Source organism: Chiloscyllium punctatum, chromosome 33 (assembly GCF_047496795.1).
Source record: "Chiloscyllium punctatum isolate Juve2018m chromosome 33, sChiPun1.3, whole genome shotgun sequence".
Taxonomy (NCBI): Eukaryota; Metazoa; Chordata; class Chondrichthyes; order Orectolobiformes; family Hemiscylliidae; genus Chiloscyllium; species Chiloscyllium punctatum.
The window spans coordinates 26,083,826-26,101,977 of NC_092771.1; the positions used below are offsets into that span (position 1 = coordinate 26,083,826).

Here is an 18,152-nt window from a genome sequence, read left to right on the forward strand (position 1 = left end):
TGTTCTCTTCCTCCTTTTTAAAGTGCCATTGTTTTGATCTTTTTCCCCAAAATTCCAGAACAATGCAACAGCTTATAAAACAGTAATTACTGTTCCTGAAATTCAAGGAAACATCTCCAGCATCTAAAATACCTCAAAAAAAAGGAGCAGCTGTTACAGCTACAATTTTTTTCCCAGACTCCAACTTGGATTACCCAGAATCCTTTAGCTATAAATGGTTTGGGTGTTGAAGCTTTGAGGAACAGTGGTTAGAGCTTGGAGAACACTGGGGACTTATGAGAACAGGGTCACCAAATAAATCAAGAGAACAATTGTGTTTTGTGTTTGCATTGTGTAAGCACTGTCCTGTCTAAGTCTCTGATCTACAGTTGCCCCTGCTGTCACAGAAGAGAGGGAATTTACAAGTCTGGTTGCAGGGGGATCATAACCCTAATTGCTCGTCATGACCCCGATGGGTTGAGAAATGCTCAAAGATAAGCTTTCTGCCTCTGTCACGTTCTTTATACCTACTTTCATTCCCGTTTGGATCCATGTGATATACCTGCAAGAAAGAGTTGCATTTTCCTAGCACATTTCACAAACTCAGGAAATTGAAAAGTGTTTTACAGCCAATTAAGTAGTTTTAAAGCATAGTGACTGTTGTTATATTGCAACACAGTTATTATTTTGTGGATAGCAAGATCCCACAAGCAGCAACTTGATAAGTGAGTAGGTGATTTGTTGTTAATTACATTGGCTGAGGGATAAACATTGGCTGGGATATTGATATGAACTCCACTTGTTTAACATAGTGCCCTGACAGTTTGCATCTGCCTGAGAGTTTAATCGGGCTTTGGGTTTAGTATTCCACCTGGAAGATGGGATTCTGAATTGGACCCAAAATATTTATAATTTTTGATGCAATTGCAAGTTGAGATAGGTGTCCTTTGATCTCGGTCTACTGGATGGTGCCAACATGCTGTGTTGTTGTGGTGGATCTTTGTTGTAATTTAACTCTGATTGTTTCTTTAGTGTTGGTGGCTCCATACCAGTCATATTCTCCTATTTTTCGGAATTTCAACCTCGGAATAAAAGAGGCTGCATGGTCAGTGCTTTGGCCACTTTCTGGATGGCAGGAAATATTTTAGCAGCAGGTGAGTGGAGTTGTGCTTGTGTGTGTGAAGGAGAAAATGGAGGGTTATACTCATCCTTCCTTGGCGAACTCTGTTCAATTGGCTTCCTTTCTGTGCCTGATATTGCTTCCTAGGGCAGTTTTGGCAAGAGAGCTGCGAATTGCCAAGGATGTGAATACATTGTGGTAGTACTGACTCCATGTGGCCACATAGGAAATTGGTCTTTTATCATGCTGGAACATCATTTACTTAGACAATTCCAGTGAATGTTAAACAGAATTGTCTAGAGTAGGTCACAGAAGCATACGGCTCAGAAAGAGTCTCTTCCTTTTCCCCCTTGATTAACCGCATAATATTTAATATGAGGTATAATGAGGAATATTTCTGCTTTTCAGGTCTCCATCCCTCTGATGTGTTTCCTGCACTTAACATTAATAGAATCATAGGATCCCTACAGTACAGATAGAGGCCATTCAGCCCATCAAGTCCGCAGCCAACCCTCTGAAGAGTATCCCAGCCAGTCCCCCTCTCCCTCCAATCCTGTCCCTGTAACCTTGCATTTCCAGTGGCTAATCCACTGAATCTCCACATCCCTGGAGACTACAGGGCAATTTAACATGGCCAATTCACCTAATCTGCATATCTTTGGAGCCTGGGAGGAAACCGGACTAACCGGTAGAAACCCCACAGACATGGGGCGAGCATACAAACTCCACACAGACTGTCACCCAAGGCTGGAATCAAACCTGGGTCCCTGGTGCTGTGAGGCAGCAGTGCTCACCACTGCCACCGTGCTGCCCTACCAATCATTAATGGACTCCTCTCTTGCTAAGGTGTTTCTTCCTTCCACTTGAACGATAGTACACTGTCCCTGATTTTCAGCTTCAACATTTTGCATTGATCACCTGTCTTAGAATATAGAATATTACAGCGCAGTGCAGGCCCTTCAGCCCTCGATGTTGCGCCAACCTGTGGAACCAATCTGAAACTCATCTGACCTACTCTATTCCATTCTCGTCCATATACCTATCCAATGACCATTTAAATGCTCTTAAAGTTGCTGAGTCTATTCCTGTTGCAGGCAGTGCATTCCACATCCCTGCTCTGAGTAAAGAAACTACCTCTAATATTTGTCCTATGTCTATCACCCCTCAGTTTAAAGCTGTGTCCCCTCATGCTAGCCATCACCATTGAGGAAAGATGCTCTCACTGTCCAACCTATCTCACCCTCTGATTATCTCGTATGTCTCAAATACGTCATGTCTCAACCTTCTTCTCTCGAACAAAAACAGTCTCCAGTTCCTCAGCCTTTCCTCATAAGACCTTCCCTCCATACCAGGCGACATCCTAGTAAGTCTCCTCTGAACCCTTTTCAAAACTTCTGCTTCCTTCCTATAACGCAGTGACGAGAACTGTATGTAATACTCCAAATGTGGCCATTTTATTGTAAGCATAAAAGAATTGCTACTCTTACAGTATAATGAATACTATTCATTGCTTCCCTGTGGGAATCAACCTTTATTGCTGTGCAGCAGAACCTACCTTTCTCCTTACTCTCTTTTGTTCCGTTTGCTAACCAATGCAAAAGCCTTTCTTAATCTGCTTGTGCTGTGTGCCATATTAAATCTTAACATTTTACTCAGCAAAGTTATACCCCACAAGTTATTGAATTTGTATTTGTAGAACCATGAAACCTTTCACAGATTTATGACTGGGATCAATTTCTCCTCACTCTGCAGTGATTTAAATCTTTCTCTGCGAGTTGGAAAGCACTTTGATGTTGCTTCTCGTTGTAGGATGCTATGCAACAGAAATAAAGGTTGATATTACCATCTTGGCATTGGGAAGATGGAGGTTAACACACAAGTTGAGCTAGCTGTTTGAGATGCAGCAGGATTATGCTATCTAACTAGGAGCTATTAGCTTTGTATGATTTATGAAGTGTCAAAGAATTATTTTTAAGAGAAATTATATCGAGCTTGGAATGCAGCTGTTGAGACATATTTATAATGTAAGCTTGTCTTTACCATCTGCACCATTCATTCCAGATGAGCACTTGAAATGTAGGGCATGAAAGGTTATGGACCAAGTGCTGGTAAACGGGATTAGTGTAGTACAGTGTTTGTTGGTCAGCATAGACATGGTAGGTTGAAAAGTCCACGTGTATGCTATATGACTCGATGACACACACAGCCTATAATCCAGTGAGAACAGAGTATGTGTGCTATGACTTTGCCATCTACTGGTGATCTAATGTCGGACATGGAGATCATAGAATCCCTACAGTGAAGAAAGAGGTCATTCAGTCCATCAAGTCTGCACCAACCCTTCGGAGAGCAGCCCACCATATCCTGTAACCCCGCATTTTTACTGTGGCTAATCCACTTAACCTGCACGTCTTTGGACTGTGGGAAGAAATTGGAACACCCTATTGCAGCCTTTGCAGACATGGAGAGAATGTGCAAACTCCAAACAGTCACCCATACCTGGAATTGAACCTGGGCCCCTGCCACTGTGAGGTAACAGTACTCGCCACTGTATCCTCCTCAAAGCAGCCTATTTGCCCACATGCCATGTTATAATTTGTTTTTAATCAAGGCCACTTGAAGGTGTGTGTGTAAGAGGCTGCATATTTGGGGTTACTGAGGATCATGGAAGCACAACTCATTAGGGGAGTTGCCTATCAGACTCAAGTCTAGGAGTCCTAGATTTAGACTCATGGATCATTCCCAATCATTTTTAAACCACTCAGGAAGAGCTGACTGCACTAGGGTAGATTTTAAAATCTGACTGCACTTCAAGAAACAAATCTAAATTTGTGTGTGACTCAAAGAAGCTTAGCTTTGGAGGTTAGACAGTGTAATGGAGGTGCTGGGCACAGACTGAATTCTCCCAGGTCAACGTTTAATGAGAAGTAGCATAATCATGGAATTATAGAATGGTTACACCAGAGAAGAAGGGCATTCAGCCTGTTGTGGCTCTGCTGGCTGACCAAAGTTGCAATGTCCTTCCTTATAATCTATTTCCTTTTTGGATGCCTTGATTTAGTTTGTCTCCATCATGCAATAAGGCAGTGGATTCTAGGTTTGTACCACTTGCTGCGTGAAAACGTTTGGCCTCATGTCACTGTTGCTTTCGCCTATTCCCGTAACTCTGTGCCTCTCATTCTTGAACCTTCTGTGAATAGGGACAATTTCTCGATCTACTCAGTCCAGATCCCTCATGATTTTGAGCACATTTGTCAAATCTCCTCTCGGCCTTCCCTTTTTCAGTTACACACGCTAATTGGAGAAGTTGAGACTGTTCTCCTTGAAGTTCCACATCCCTGGAGCCATTCTCGTGAAGCTTACCCCCTCTAATGCCTTCCTGAACTGGTGCTAAGAACAGGACATATTATGCCAGCTGACACAAGTTTAATGTGACTTCTTTGCTTTTGTATTGAGTTCCAATCAATGAAGCTCAGGATGCTGTGTATGTTGTTACCTGCTCTCAGCATGTTTTGCCATCTTCAATGATTTATGCACATGTGCTCTTTCACCCCTTTTTATATTGTGGCCTATATTTTATATTGACTCATGTCTTCCTTTCACTATAAATCACTTCAGATTCCTGTGCATTGCATTTTATTTGCCATTCTGCTAATCTGTATGTCTATTGATGTTTAATACTTCATTGACAGAAGCATGAAAGCTGTTGACTTCCTATACTGTAAACAGTGCTACACAGGCACAGGATGATTTCTGCTCTGTGCTGGAGACAGGGCTCTCTCAGGCTAATAGCTTCTAGGTTTTTTTACTACAGGAACCAGGCATCTACTTATTAGTTCACAATAGATCTTTGCTCTGATGACATCAAGACATGTATGTACATAAAGCCTTTTAGATCATAAAAAGCCTACAAAACTTCACAGAAGAATTTCATCAGATAATGTTTAACACAAAGTCACAGAGGCAGATATTAACACAGATAACAAATAGTGGCATGGAAGAAGTAATTTTCTTTAAGGAACATCTCCAAAGAGCAGGTAGAATTGGTGGGTGGAAGGGTTTAGGGAAGAAATTCCAGAACTTGGGGCCCAGGTAGTAATCCAGAAGCCCAGACTAATACTCTGCAGGAGGGAAAGTTGCAGTTTTAAGTTCCACTGTGGCAGCTGGCGGAATTTAAATTTGATTTGGAGGAGCAGGTGTTGGACTGGGGTGTACAAAATTAAAAATCACCACAACAACAGGTTATACTCCAACAGGTTTATTTGGAAGCACTAGCTTTCTGAGCGCTGCTCCTTCATCAGGTGCTTGTGGCGTATAAGCTCATAGGACACGGAATTTATAGCAAAAGTTTACAGTGTGATGTAACTTAAATTTGGTCAGAAAATCTGAAATATATATCTCAGTGATGGTGAGCATGAGAAATACCATGAGTTGTCTGAAAAACCCCATCTGGTTCACAATGTAGGAAAGGAAGTCTGTTGTTCTTAATTGGTCTGAACACATAACTCCAGACCCACAGCAATGTGCTTGACTCCAAACTGCTCCTTGAAATGGTTGAGCAATCCATTAGTTCAAGTCAATAAGAGGTTGGGAACAAATGCTTTGCCAGTGATGCTTATGTCAAAAAAATGTAAATCTGGGTTGCCCAGAGGCTAGAATTGGAGGAGCACTGAAATCTAGGAGGCAATTGGGGTAATGTGGAAAGAGTGAAGTCAAGGGCGAATTTCAGCATAGAGGAAGAAAAGATGGGAACGGCTAAAGAAGATAAATATTGAACTTGTTACTTGTGCAATTTGTCATATTATTGTAGCATCACAATGAGAAATATAACTAGAGGGCATAGGTTTAGGGTGAGAGGGGAAAGATATAAAAGAGATCTACGGGGCAACTTTTTCACACAGAGGATGGTACATATTTGGAATGAGCTGCCAGCTGAAGTAGTGAGGCTGGTACAATTGCAACATTTAAAAGGCATTTGGGTGGGTATATGAATAGGAAGGGTTTGAAGGGATATGGGCCGGGTGCTGGCAGCTGGGACCAGATTGGGTTGGGATTTGTGGTCGGAATGGACGGGTTGGACTGAAGGGTCAGTTTTCATGCTGTACATCTCTATGACTTTATTGCTGATAAATTCTACCTAGATTTTCATTCAAACTGAACCATGATTTTAAACAGTTTGGAGGTGAAAACTTTCCAACTGGAGTAGAGATGGTAGAAAGAATATTCAAATGATCAGAATAAATCAGTTATTTCTTGTGGAATTGCAGCATGAATAGCTTTTTAAAAAAGTGTGGAATGTTTAATTCATAACCAAAAATATTAAAAATACAGTTTGCTTTGATTAAAGGTATTTTTAGTTCTCTCTGTAAACTGCGCTTAACTATGTCTGGAAACTATTAATTCTGTGCTTATTTTTATTCATTCATGGGATGAGGGAATTTCTGGCTAGGCTAGCATTTATTGCCCATCTCTAACAACCCAGAGGGCAGTTAGGAATCAACCACATTGCTATGGGTCTGGAGTCCAGCCCTAGCACTGTGTTACTTCAGTTGAATCATGACGTAATACTGTGACTTTAACCTTTGTCCTCAGGTCTGGCTTGGCTGATCATCCCCAGGACTTCATTGTCTTTCCAGCTGGGTTCTATACATTTTCAGAGCTGGAGGCTTTTTGTGCTGCTGTGTTCAGTACCCAGTCTGACCTCTGCGTTGATCTATGCTATGGGGATGCCCGAGAGTCCCAAGTACTTGATGCAGGTAAGATTGTATCTTAAACTTTGGCAGTGTTTGTATACCATCACGAATGGGACTTTAATTATGGATCTGCCATCTCCTTGTAATTACACAGTTTCTTTGTTTTCCTATTGGCTCGACTTTTGATTATACGTTACACCAGTGTTTATTTAATGAAGCGTTAAAATGGAGGTGTGTTGTTAATTAAAGCTCTGGAGTTGCAGGCTGTGGTCAGTAGGTTTCAGAACAATGAAGGCAACACATCAAGTGACCATGAGCAAAGGCAGAACTCTTGGTCTTCGTTTTCAACAGTTAGTGTAAAACCATGGTAAAATTAATGGTTGACTGTTTTGGACTGATCCATCCTTTCTGTTAATTCTTGGGATGTGGGCAACACTGACATGGCTGGGTCCGTTCCTCTGAGAAGGCAGTGGTGGAACTTGTTCATAAGCCACTGCAGTACATGTTGTCGAGGTGCTCTCACACCGATGTTGCATGATATTCTAGCTGATTCTGGGAACGATGGATTTGTCATATCAGGGGTGGTTGAGGTTGCTGGGTCTGTACTTGGTTGAGTTTAGGAGTGTAGGGGGTGATCTCATTGAAACTTACTGAGAGGCCTGGATAGAATAGATGTGGAGAAAACATTTCCACTAGTAGGAGAGACTAGGACCCAAGGACGTAGCCTCTGAATGATGGGACAACCCTGCAAAACTGAGACGAGGAGGAATTTCTTCAGGCAGAAGGTGATGAATCTGTGGAATTCATTACGGCAGAGGGCTGTGGAAGCCAAGTCATTGAGTGTATCTAAGACAGAGATAGTGGTTCTTGATTGGTAAGGGGATCAAGGGTTACAGGGAGAAGACAGGAGACTGGGATTGAGAAACGTATCAGCCATGATCATAAAGAGTCTAAGAGATGTATAGCATGGAAACAGACCTTTTGGTTCAACTCGTCCATGCCGACAACTAGATACCAACCAAATCTAGTCCCACCTGCCCTGTATCCCTCCAAACCCTTCCTACTCATATACCCATCCAGATGCCTTTTAAATATTGCAATTGTACCAGCCTCCATCACTTCCTCTGGCAGCTCATCCCATACACGCACTACTCTCTGTGTGAAAAAATTGCCCCATAGGTCTCTTTTATATCTTTTCCCCCTCACCCTGAATCTATACCCTCTCATCTGGAGTCCCCACTCCAGGGAAAAGACCTTGTCTATTTACCCTATTCATGCCCCTCAACATTTTATAAATCTCTAAATGTCAGCCTCCGATACTCCAGGGAAAACAGTCCTAGCCTTTTCAACCTCTCCCTATAACTCAAAACCTCCAAACCTGGCAACATCCTTGTAAATTTTTTCTGAACCCTTTCAAGTTTTACAACATCCTTGCAATAGGAAGGAGACCAGAATTGCACACGAAAGTCCAAAAGTGGCCTAACCAATATCCTGTACAGCCGCAACATGACCTCCCAACTCCTGTACTCAATACTCTGACCAACAAAGGAAAGCATACCAAACGCCTTCTTCACTATCCTATCTACCTGCGACTCTACTTTCAAGGAGCTATGAACCTGCACTCCAAGGTCTCTTTGTTTAGCAATACTTCCTAAGACCTTACCATGAGGTGTATAAGTTATGTTAAGATTTGCTTTCCCAAAATGCAGCAACTCGCATTTATCTAAACTCAACTCCATCTGCCACTCCTCAGCCCATTGACTCATCTGATCAAGATCCTGTTGTAATCCAAGGTAACCTTCTTTGCTATCCACTTCACCTCCAATTTTGGTGTCATCTGCAAACTTACTAACTGTACCTCTTATGCTCATGTCCAAATCATTTATATAAATGACGAAAAGTAGAGGACCCAGCACCGATCCTTGTGGCACTCCACTGGTCACAGGCCTCCAGTCTGAAAAACAACCCTCCACCATCTCCCTCTGTCTTCTACCTTCAAGCCAGTTCTGTATCCAAATGGCTAGTTCTCCCTGTCTTCCATGAGATTTAACCTTGCTAACCAGTCTTCCACGCGGAACCTTGTCGAATACCTTACTGAAGTCCATATAGATCACATCTACCACTCTGCCCTCATCAATCCTCTTTGGTACTACTTCAAAAAACCCAGTCAAGTCCGTGAGACGCAATTTCCCACGCTCAAAGCTATGTTGACTGTCCCTAATCAGTCCTTGCCTTTCCAAATACATGTACATCCTGTCCCTCAGGATTCCCTCCGGATTCCCTCCAACAACTGTCCGCCACTGACGTCATGCTCACTGATGTATTGTTCCCTGGCTTGTCCTAAGCACCTTTCTTAAATAGTGGCACCACATTGGCCCACCTCCAGTCTTCCAGCACCTCATTTGTGACTAAAGATGAGTCAAATATCTCAGCAAGAGGCCCAGCAATCACTTGCCCAGTTTCCCACAGAGTTCTAGGGCGCACTTGATCAGGTCCTGGGGATGTATCCGCTTTTGTGCGTTTCAAGACATCCCGTACTTCGACGTCTGTAATATGGATGTTGTCCTTCTCCACAGTAAACACTGATGGAAAATACTCGTTATTATCTTCCCCCATTTCCTGCGGCACCAAACAAAGACCACTTTGCTGATCTTTGAGGGGCTCTATTCTCTCCCTAGTTACCCTTTTGTCCTTAATGTATTTGTAAAAACACTTTGGATTCTCCTTAACACTATTTGATGAAGCTATCTCATGTCTCCTTTTTGCCCTCCTGATTTCCCTTTTAAGTACACTCCTACTTCCTTTATATTCTTCTAAGGATTGACTCGATTGCTGTTGTCTATACCTGACAGATGCTTCCTTCTTGTTCTTAACCAAACCCTTAATTTCTCTGGTCATCCAGCATTCCCTGTACCTACCAGCCTTTCCTTTCACTCGAACAGGAATACGCTGTGTCTAGACTCTGGTTATCTCATTTCTGAAGGCTTCCCATTTTCCAGCCGTCCCTTTAACTGTGAACATCTGCCCCCAATCAGCTTTTGAAAGTTCTTGCCTAATACCGTCAAAATTGGCCTTCCTCCAATTTAGAACTTCAATTTTTAGATCTGGTCTATCCTTTTCCATCACTACTTTAAAACTAATAGAGTTTTGCTCACTGGCCCCAAAATGCTCTGCCACTGACACCTCAGTCACCTCCCTACCTTATTTTCCAAGAGTAGGTCAGGCTTTGCATCTTCTCTGATAGGTACATCCACATACTGAATCAGCAAACTTTCTTGTAAACACTTAACAAATTCCTTTCCATCTAAACCCTTAATGCTATGGCAGTCCAAGTCTGTTTGGAAAGTTAAAATTCCCTACCATAACCACCCTATTATTACAGATAGTGAGATATCCTTACAAATTTGTTTTTCAATTTCCTACTGACTATTAGGGCGGGTCTATGATAAAATCGCAATAAGGTGATCAGCCCTTTCTTATTTCTCAGATCTATCCCAATAACTTCTCTGAATGTATTTCCGGGAATATCCTCCCTCAGTACATATTGCTGTCCCTTATCAAAAATGCCACTCCCCTCCCTTTCTTCCCTCCCTTTCTGTCCTTCCTGTCGCATTTGTATCGTGGAACATTAAACTGCCAGTCCTGTCCATCTCTGAACTATGTTTCTGTAATTGTTATGATATCTCAGTCCCATGTTCCTAACCGTGCCCTAAGTTCATCTGACTTCCCTGTTAGGCCTCTTGCATTGAAATAAATGCAGTTTAATTTATCAGTCCTCCCTTGTTCTCTGCTTTGTCCCTGCCTGCCCTGACTGTTTGACTAGCTTCTTTTCTCAACTGTACCAGTCTCAGATTGATCTCTTTCCCCAATATTTACCTGGATTCCGCCACCCCCCACCCCCCCCACCCCACATTAGTAGTTTAAATCCTCCCGAGAAACTCTAGCAAATCTCCCTGCCAGTACGTTAGTCCCCTTCCAATTCAGGTGCAATCCATCCTTCTTGTACAGGTTACTTCTACCCCAGAAGAGATTCCAATAATCCAAGAATGTGAATCCTTTTCCCATACACCAGCTCCTCAGCAAAGCATTCAGCTGCTCTATCCTTCTATTCCTAACCTCACGAGCTTGTAGCACTGGGAGTAATCCAGATATTACTATCCTCGAGGACCTCCTCTTTTTAAATTCCTGCCTAACTCTCTATATTCTCCCTACAGAATCTCATCCTTTTGCTTTCTTATGTCATAGATTCCAGTGTGTACAATATCCTACTGCTGGGCCCTCTCCCCTTTGAGAACATTCTGCACCCTCTCTGAAACATCTTTCATCCTGGCACCAGGGAGGTAACACACCATTCTGATGTTTAGCTGCTGGCCATAGAAACGTCTGTGTGCGCCTTGGACTAGAGAGTCCCCTAACACAATTGATCTCTTGGATCCTGACATACCCCACATTGCATTAAAGCCAGTCTCAAAACTAGGAACATGACTGTTTGTGCAACATTCCCCTGAGAATCCATCACTCCCTACATTTTCCAAAACAGCATACTTGTTTGAAATGGGGATAGCTACAGAAGACTCCTGCACTACCTGGCTACCTCTCTTACCTTTCCTGGAGTTAACCCATCTTTGTGACGTAACCTGCAACTTTTCTCCCTTCCTGTAACTGCCATCCATCACACTCCCTTGCTCTTGTAAATTCCTCACTGGCTCGAACTGTCGCTCTAACTGATCCACTCGATCAGATAGGATTTGCAACCAATGGCACTTATTGCAGATATTATCCTCAGTTACATGTAAACTCTCCCTAAACTCCCACATCTGACAAGAAGAGTATATCACTCTACTAAAGGCTATTTTTGCTTCTTCCAATCTGCAGATCCAGAAAATAGCACCGTCTTATTCCTCTACAAAACACTGCTCTCGGCTGACTTAATACTTATGGCTTATATTTTTAAGTTTAATCAAGAGACATATCTCAATAAAACACATAATCAAGAAAGAACCCACTCTATTCAGTCTTGTAGATTTACAGCAAGGCTATACTTCAAACTATTTACTTATCTTTTTCTGTGCTGTGACCTCTCCCAAACAGGTTCCTTCAAAAATGTTTAGTTGGAGTAGGCTCAATGGGCCAAATGGCCTAATCTTGCTCCTATATCTTATGGCCTTATGGTCTTACAATCTACTTCACGGGAAGACTGAAACTATTGATTATGCTCCCTGCTCCAAATCTGTTTCTGAGCTACCAACTGCATTCCTCTCCCTGGCAGTGGTCTGAGAATAAACTGGGCTGTTTGCAGCCTTGGTGTCACACTTGATCCCAAGCTAAGCTTCTCATGTCATATTCCTAAACATTAAGATTGCTCATCTTCACCTCCGCAGCATGACCCAACTTCTCCCCTGTCTCAGCCCATCTCTTGCTGAAATCCTCATTTGTGTTTTTGTTATCCCTAGACCGGACTATTTCAGCACAATCCTGGTTGGTCTCCCACATTCTACTCTATAATTGGTCATCTAAAACTCTGCTGCCCAACAAATCCTGTTTTCCTAACCTGTGCGCTTGCTGATTTCCATTGCATTCGAGAAATTCTTGGTTTGTTTTCAAATCCTCTGTGGCTGACCCCTCCCTTCCTTTGTAATCTCCTCAGCCCCATCGACCTCTAATATATAAGCAGACCTCTAATTCTGGCCTCTGTTGCATTGCTGATGTTAATTGCTGCATAGTTGTTATTTGCAACCTTCAGTTGCCAAGACCCTAAGGTGTAGAATTTACTCCCTATTCTTCCCTTTCTTTCTTTTGAAGGAGCTCTAAAATCTCTTTGAATAAATTTTTAACTGTCTGACTTCATATTTCTTCCTGTTGCTTGGTATCATACTTTACGTTATAATGCTTCTGTGAAGTACCTTAGAATGTTTCATTGCACTAAAAACTTGACATTAAAATTTGTTTTAATGGTAACTATGAAGGAAAGAATATTGTATCCAAGTCAGGATGGTATGCTACTTGAGAGTCTGTGGTGTTCACTTGACCTTGCTGTTTTATCTTCGGTATTGAAAGCTGTTGGTGTGGAATACATTATCAAAGTAAGGATATGAGATGAATTACAGCAGTCAACTCCTGCACAATGAATCAATCTGCTCAATGTGAATATTAGACCTTGTATTTTGTTCTTTCAGATACACATCAGCCTCTCTGATGAGACCTTTCTCTCTCACTTTTATTTGAAGTTAGAGAGCCTTTACCACAGATACAATAGACATGCCGTAAAAACGAAACTGGTTCCTAAATTTGAGTAACTTGTTAAAGTAGGGAATTCATTGCTGTTTCTATGATCAGCACAAATTTGTTCATGTATGTTTAAATTTGTTCTGGATGTCTGACCTGAATATTCTCTTTATTGAATCATGCAACATTAAAGGAGGCCATTGATCCAATGTGACTGTGCTATTTTTAAAAAAAAGACTATCCAAATGCCACCATTCCTCTGTCCATAGCTTTGTGAATTTTTCCTTTTCAAGGACATATCTAAATATTGCTTGAAAGTTACTGTTGAATTGGTTTCCACTACCCTTTCAGGCAGTCTGTCCAGATCTTCACAACTTAGGTGACCAAAGAAAATCTCACCACTTTTCTGTACTTTTTTTGCCAGTAATCCCAGTACAGGTACACAATACTTTATCTGAAATCCCAAAATTCGTAAAGCTCCGAAATCCGAAGTTTTATTTGGTGAAGTGTTTTTCTCCATAGCAAGGTTGTTTGGTGTGCCAATAGTTAACCCATCTCCACACCCACTCGACCCACTTCACTCAGGTGTGATGTGACAATGTGGTCCAGCACTGGCAGGCATCAATTCTGTCTCAGCGCTCTTGGTACTCACAGATGCGTCTGCTGTTTGGTAACATTTTAAAAACTTTACCATTAAACTGTTGTTTATTCCAAAATCTGAAAAATTCAGAATTTGGAAAACCAGCTGGTCACAAGGGTTTCGTATCAAGGATTGTGTACCTATACTTATTTCTTTGTTCAGGTAGTTCTCCTATAACTCCATAAATGTATTCCTGTGTGACGCCAATTTATAGAAACTCATGCAATATCATTAATGGGGCTGATGGCAAAAACAGAGTTGGGGCAATCCATCAAAAATACCAGTAAAAATCGAAACAAGAATAGGAGTTAGGCTAACACAAACAATAGCACAAACTAAGTAAATTTTGACCTGTTGTAACTGGCCTGTTGTATGGTACTGTGTTCATCAGAATCATCAACTGATTCCTCTCGAATGGCATCTGTACCTGCTGAATGCACTACATTCTAGCCAGTCTTCTGATCCCATCCAAGGTAACACTGCACAAGTCAGATCTCAGAATGAAACCTGCCTTGATGGATCAAGGACTGAATCTTAATTTATTTTGCTCAGTGTCAGTTTTGTCAAGTTTCTCAGAGGGTTTCACATTGTGACGCTTGGGGACGTCTATCACCTTATTTTGCAAACCTGCCTGATTTATTACCTACCCCACTCTTTGGTGCCCCCTCACACATTCCAACACCATTATACCATGTGCCTTTTCCAAAACGACTTACTATTTCCTGAATATCCAAGAATTGACCAACATCCATGGTACAGCGCTGTCTTTAAAAAGACATTGTGCAACCCAGACAACAGCTTTCAGTCTGGAACTGCCCTGCATGGTTCCTGACATTGGCCCTGGATGTGACAGACAATAGAAAATTGGTGTCTCTCTTTATGGGCAGGGACATGGAGATGCTGCTGATGGGGATGGGGTGATGTAGAGGCAGGACGTCCTTTTTCCCAGGCCAACAGAGGATCCCATTCGACTCGAACCACACCAACCTGGACCAGATTACCATCCAGACCAGTGCAGCCTCAACCATCTGAAGGAATGCACAGAAGAACAACGACCTTCCCCACTCTGCCAGTGAAAGTGCCACCATCTTCTTGTTGCTACCTCACACTTGCTCTATTCCTGGTACTGTACCCATCACTTCTTGCAACATCTTCCCCAATCACTCTTGCTAACATCTGACCCTGACTAATCCTGAATCTCTTCTGCACAGCCTACTCACCCTCTGACTAATCCTGAATCTCTTCTGCACAGCCTACTCACCCTCTCATGACATCTCTACACAAGCTCCAAAAGTAACAGTGTGCCACCCACCTTCCTTTCCCTCACCCTGAGCTGACTGATCATGTCCAACTCCCTGTACTGGTTTTATTTTGTAGTTGGTTACCACAGTGATTAGACACTGAAACAGATTCATACAAGTGTGCAGATATTTTTTAACATCTTAAACAATAAAAAGCGAAACAACGCTCTTAATACAAACAACAAAGCCAAGTTTCAAACTGCACTTCAACATTGATGTTCTACTGTTAGTCAATTCCAGTGAAATTTCAATCTTATCTCAACTCTTTAAGTTTTTAAATTAACAGATTGCTCCCAGTTTTTTATCCTCAGGCTGTAGAGACATTTTCACAATGCTTTTCCAAGCCCACTAGCATAAACATTTCACAATACCTTTCACAAAGCTGTTCACGAGAGAGTGCATGAGCCAACTGATAACGTGATGCCGACGTGGAGTCTGATCCTCTGTGCACTGCGACACCTAGTGCTGGGGATGAGACTCGCGTAACAGCGAACATGAATTCGCTTTATTAAAAATAGTCAGCAATTCGCAACTCAGGTTACAGACAAATCAGGTTTAATAAACGCGTGTTATGGGAGAACTACCTGAACCGATTCCCAGAATCCTGCCAGTGAAACAGCTTCACCCCCTCAACTCCTTGAAAGCCCTTATGATTTTGAACAGTTTGAATAAGTCTATTTTTGATTTGCTCAACTCTAAGTGAAAGAATCACAGCTACTCCCGAAACTGAAGTGCCGCATTCCTAGCCTTGTTGAAACAAATCTCTGCATCCTGTCCAAGAGCTTGGCACCCATCCTAAAGTGTAGTTTACAGAATTGGGTACACTACTGTGGTCCAGGGATAACTAATAATTTATGAGGACTTTGCAACATTTCCTTTCTTCTTCACCCTATGCCTCTGTAAAACTAAGGATACCTGTATGATTCCTCAATTTCTATTGTTGCCTTTATAGATTTGTTTCAGCCCCATTTCCTGACTCCTTCCGGATTTGTCAAACTCAGATTTTAAAGTTTTGCAACCTTGTTTTGGTGTCTACACGGGAAAATAATTTTTCTGTATCCACCACTTTGACTCCTTTAATCATCATAAATACCTCCATTCGATTGCTCTGTAATCTTCAAGGTAAAACAAAACATCAGGGCAATGAAGCAAACTTGTAGACAATGATTTTTGTTTAAAAGCTCTATGCACGTTCTCTCAGTGTAGCTGTTCCCTTCTGTATAGGAGCACAGAGCATAAAATTTGCTGGAAGAAAGTGAGAATTGGCAGTAAACACCGATGGTGAATGTGAAGCTGAATCACGTGATCACACATGTACATCCAGGAAAATAGATTAAGAATAATTACTGGGATTCAGATTGTTTCAAAGTGTGAACAATATGTGGTATTGAAACTAAAAAAACATTTGCAGGTAAGTTTGGGGGATGGAAATGAGGAAAACTGTTCAACATTTTAAACATTAATATAGCAACTGTAAACTTATTATTATAATAATAATAATAGAATCCCCACGGTGCAAGAACAGGCTATTCAGCCCAACAAGTTTACACTGACCCCCTGAATAGCATCCCACCCAAATCCATCCCCCTACTCTATCCTTGTAACCCTGCATTTTCTGTGGCTATTGCACCTAACCTACACATCCCTGGACACTAAGGGCAATTTAGCATGGCCAATTCATCCACTTGCACATCTTTGGACTGTGGGAGAAAACCAGAGCACTTGGGAAGAATGTGCAAACTCCACACAGACAGTTGCCGGAGTTTGGAATCGAACCTGGGTCTCAGGCGCTGTGAGGCAGCAATGCTAACCACTGAGCCACCTTGCTGTCATAATAACATCATCATGTTATTATTTCCCCTTTGTATTTACTGTGGTCAAGATGAGGGATATTGATATTGAACAATGAAATCTCTCCTGCTTCAGATTGCTTAATGTTGGAGTCAAGCGCTTTAAGTTAAATCAGAGCCTGACAGGGTATACATTACAGCTTCTCTTATTCTGTCTCAACAACACAGGAGCTCTCCACAGCACCGTTATTGCACTTTCTGCAACCTCTCGGTGAGGTATTTTAAACTAGCAGTTGACCTTGTGCTCTCTCATGTTGCAGCTTTTATGAAAGTTCCTATCCCGTCGCAGGGGAGCAAAACTGGTCATCCTTTTCAAACCTCAGCCTCATTAAGCTCTAGGACAGAGAAGTTTTATTTGGTAGTGTGCTCATCTCCAAGTGCACTGTCATACACATTTCTTTCACAAGTGAGGTTTTGTGAAAGATGGGGATTTAAACATGACCCACTCACTCCAGTCACACTGGTTCCATGAAACTAAAAGGTATTTGTGGTGTTGAGAACAATCAGCTGAGGTGTCCCAGAGAGCGAGGTATACTCATTAAAAACTTACAAATCACACAACACCAGGTTATAGTTCAACAGGTTTAATTGGAAGCACTAGCTTTTGGAGCGCCGCTCCTTCATCAGGTGGTTGTCGAGTAAATTCCACAATCACCTGATGAAGGAGCGACACTCCAAAAGCTAGTGCTTCCAATTAAACCTGTTGGACTATATCCTAATGTGTGATTTGTAACTTTGTACACCCCAGTCCAACACTGGCATCTCCAAATCGTTAGACTGTTAAACTTTGAACTTATTTTCCTTGTTTAATCTATGAAAGACTTTAATTTTAGTTGTCACCTCATTTCTTTATTTTTCTACTTCTTCTGTGAAGTAATGCTTAACTTTTTAACTCTCTTTTCTCTTGGTTTTTTGGACCTAGGTACCTTGGTACCTAAGAGGGCGACGTTATACACTTTTCACTGTGCTCCTGTACTGAGTACACATGACAATAAAATCTAAATCTAAAATTTGAATCTAAATCAAACTTTTGACAAAATTACCATTAGTTTAGCTCCAAGAAGGCAAAGCGTGTCAACCAGTGACCTACTTTCCATCAGCAAATCAAAATGAAATGCTCACTAGTGACTCCCTAGGAGGAATGTCCTTGGATGAGTAACTGCACCAAGAGTTAATTTTATTTGGAACTGCGGTGAATATATTCAAACTGCTGCTAGCGGTTTGGAACCCAGCAAAGGGATCTAGTGAACAGTAACTATATCTTTAAGTATTTTTCACTCTTTTTGTTAAGATTGAATTGCTGAATGATTAAAATGGGCCGAGACGTAATGATTTGCAAATGAC

The 18,152-nt window shown here is 41.8% G+C and overlaps 1 protein-coding gene across 4 annotated transcripts in view; it reads left to right on the forward strand.

The window, feature by feature from the left end:
• sv2 (synaptic vesicle glycoprotein 2) overlaps positions 1-18,152 on the forward strand; it is a 69,651-nt gene that overhangs the window by 16,402 nt on the left and 35,097 nt on the right. For all 4 annotated transcript variants that reach the window (XM_072553188.1, XM_072553189.1, XM_072553192.1 and 1 more), the window contains 2 exons: positions 1,012-1,133; positions 6,692-6,855. In XM_072553188.1, coding sequence (XP_072409289.1) covers positions 1,012-1,133; positions 6,692-6,855 — 286 coding nt within the window. The remainder of the gene's footprint in view (positions 1-1,011; positions 1,134-6,691; positions 6,856-18,152) is intronic.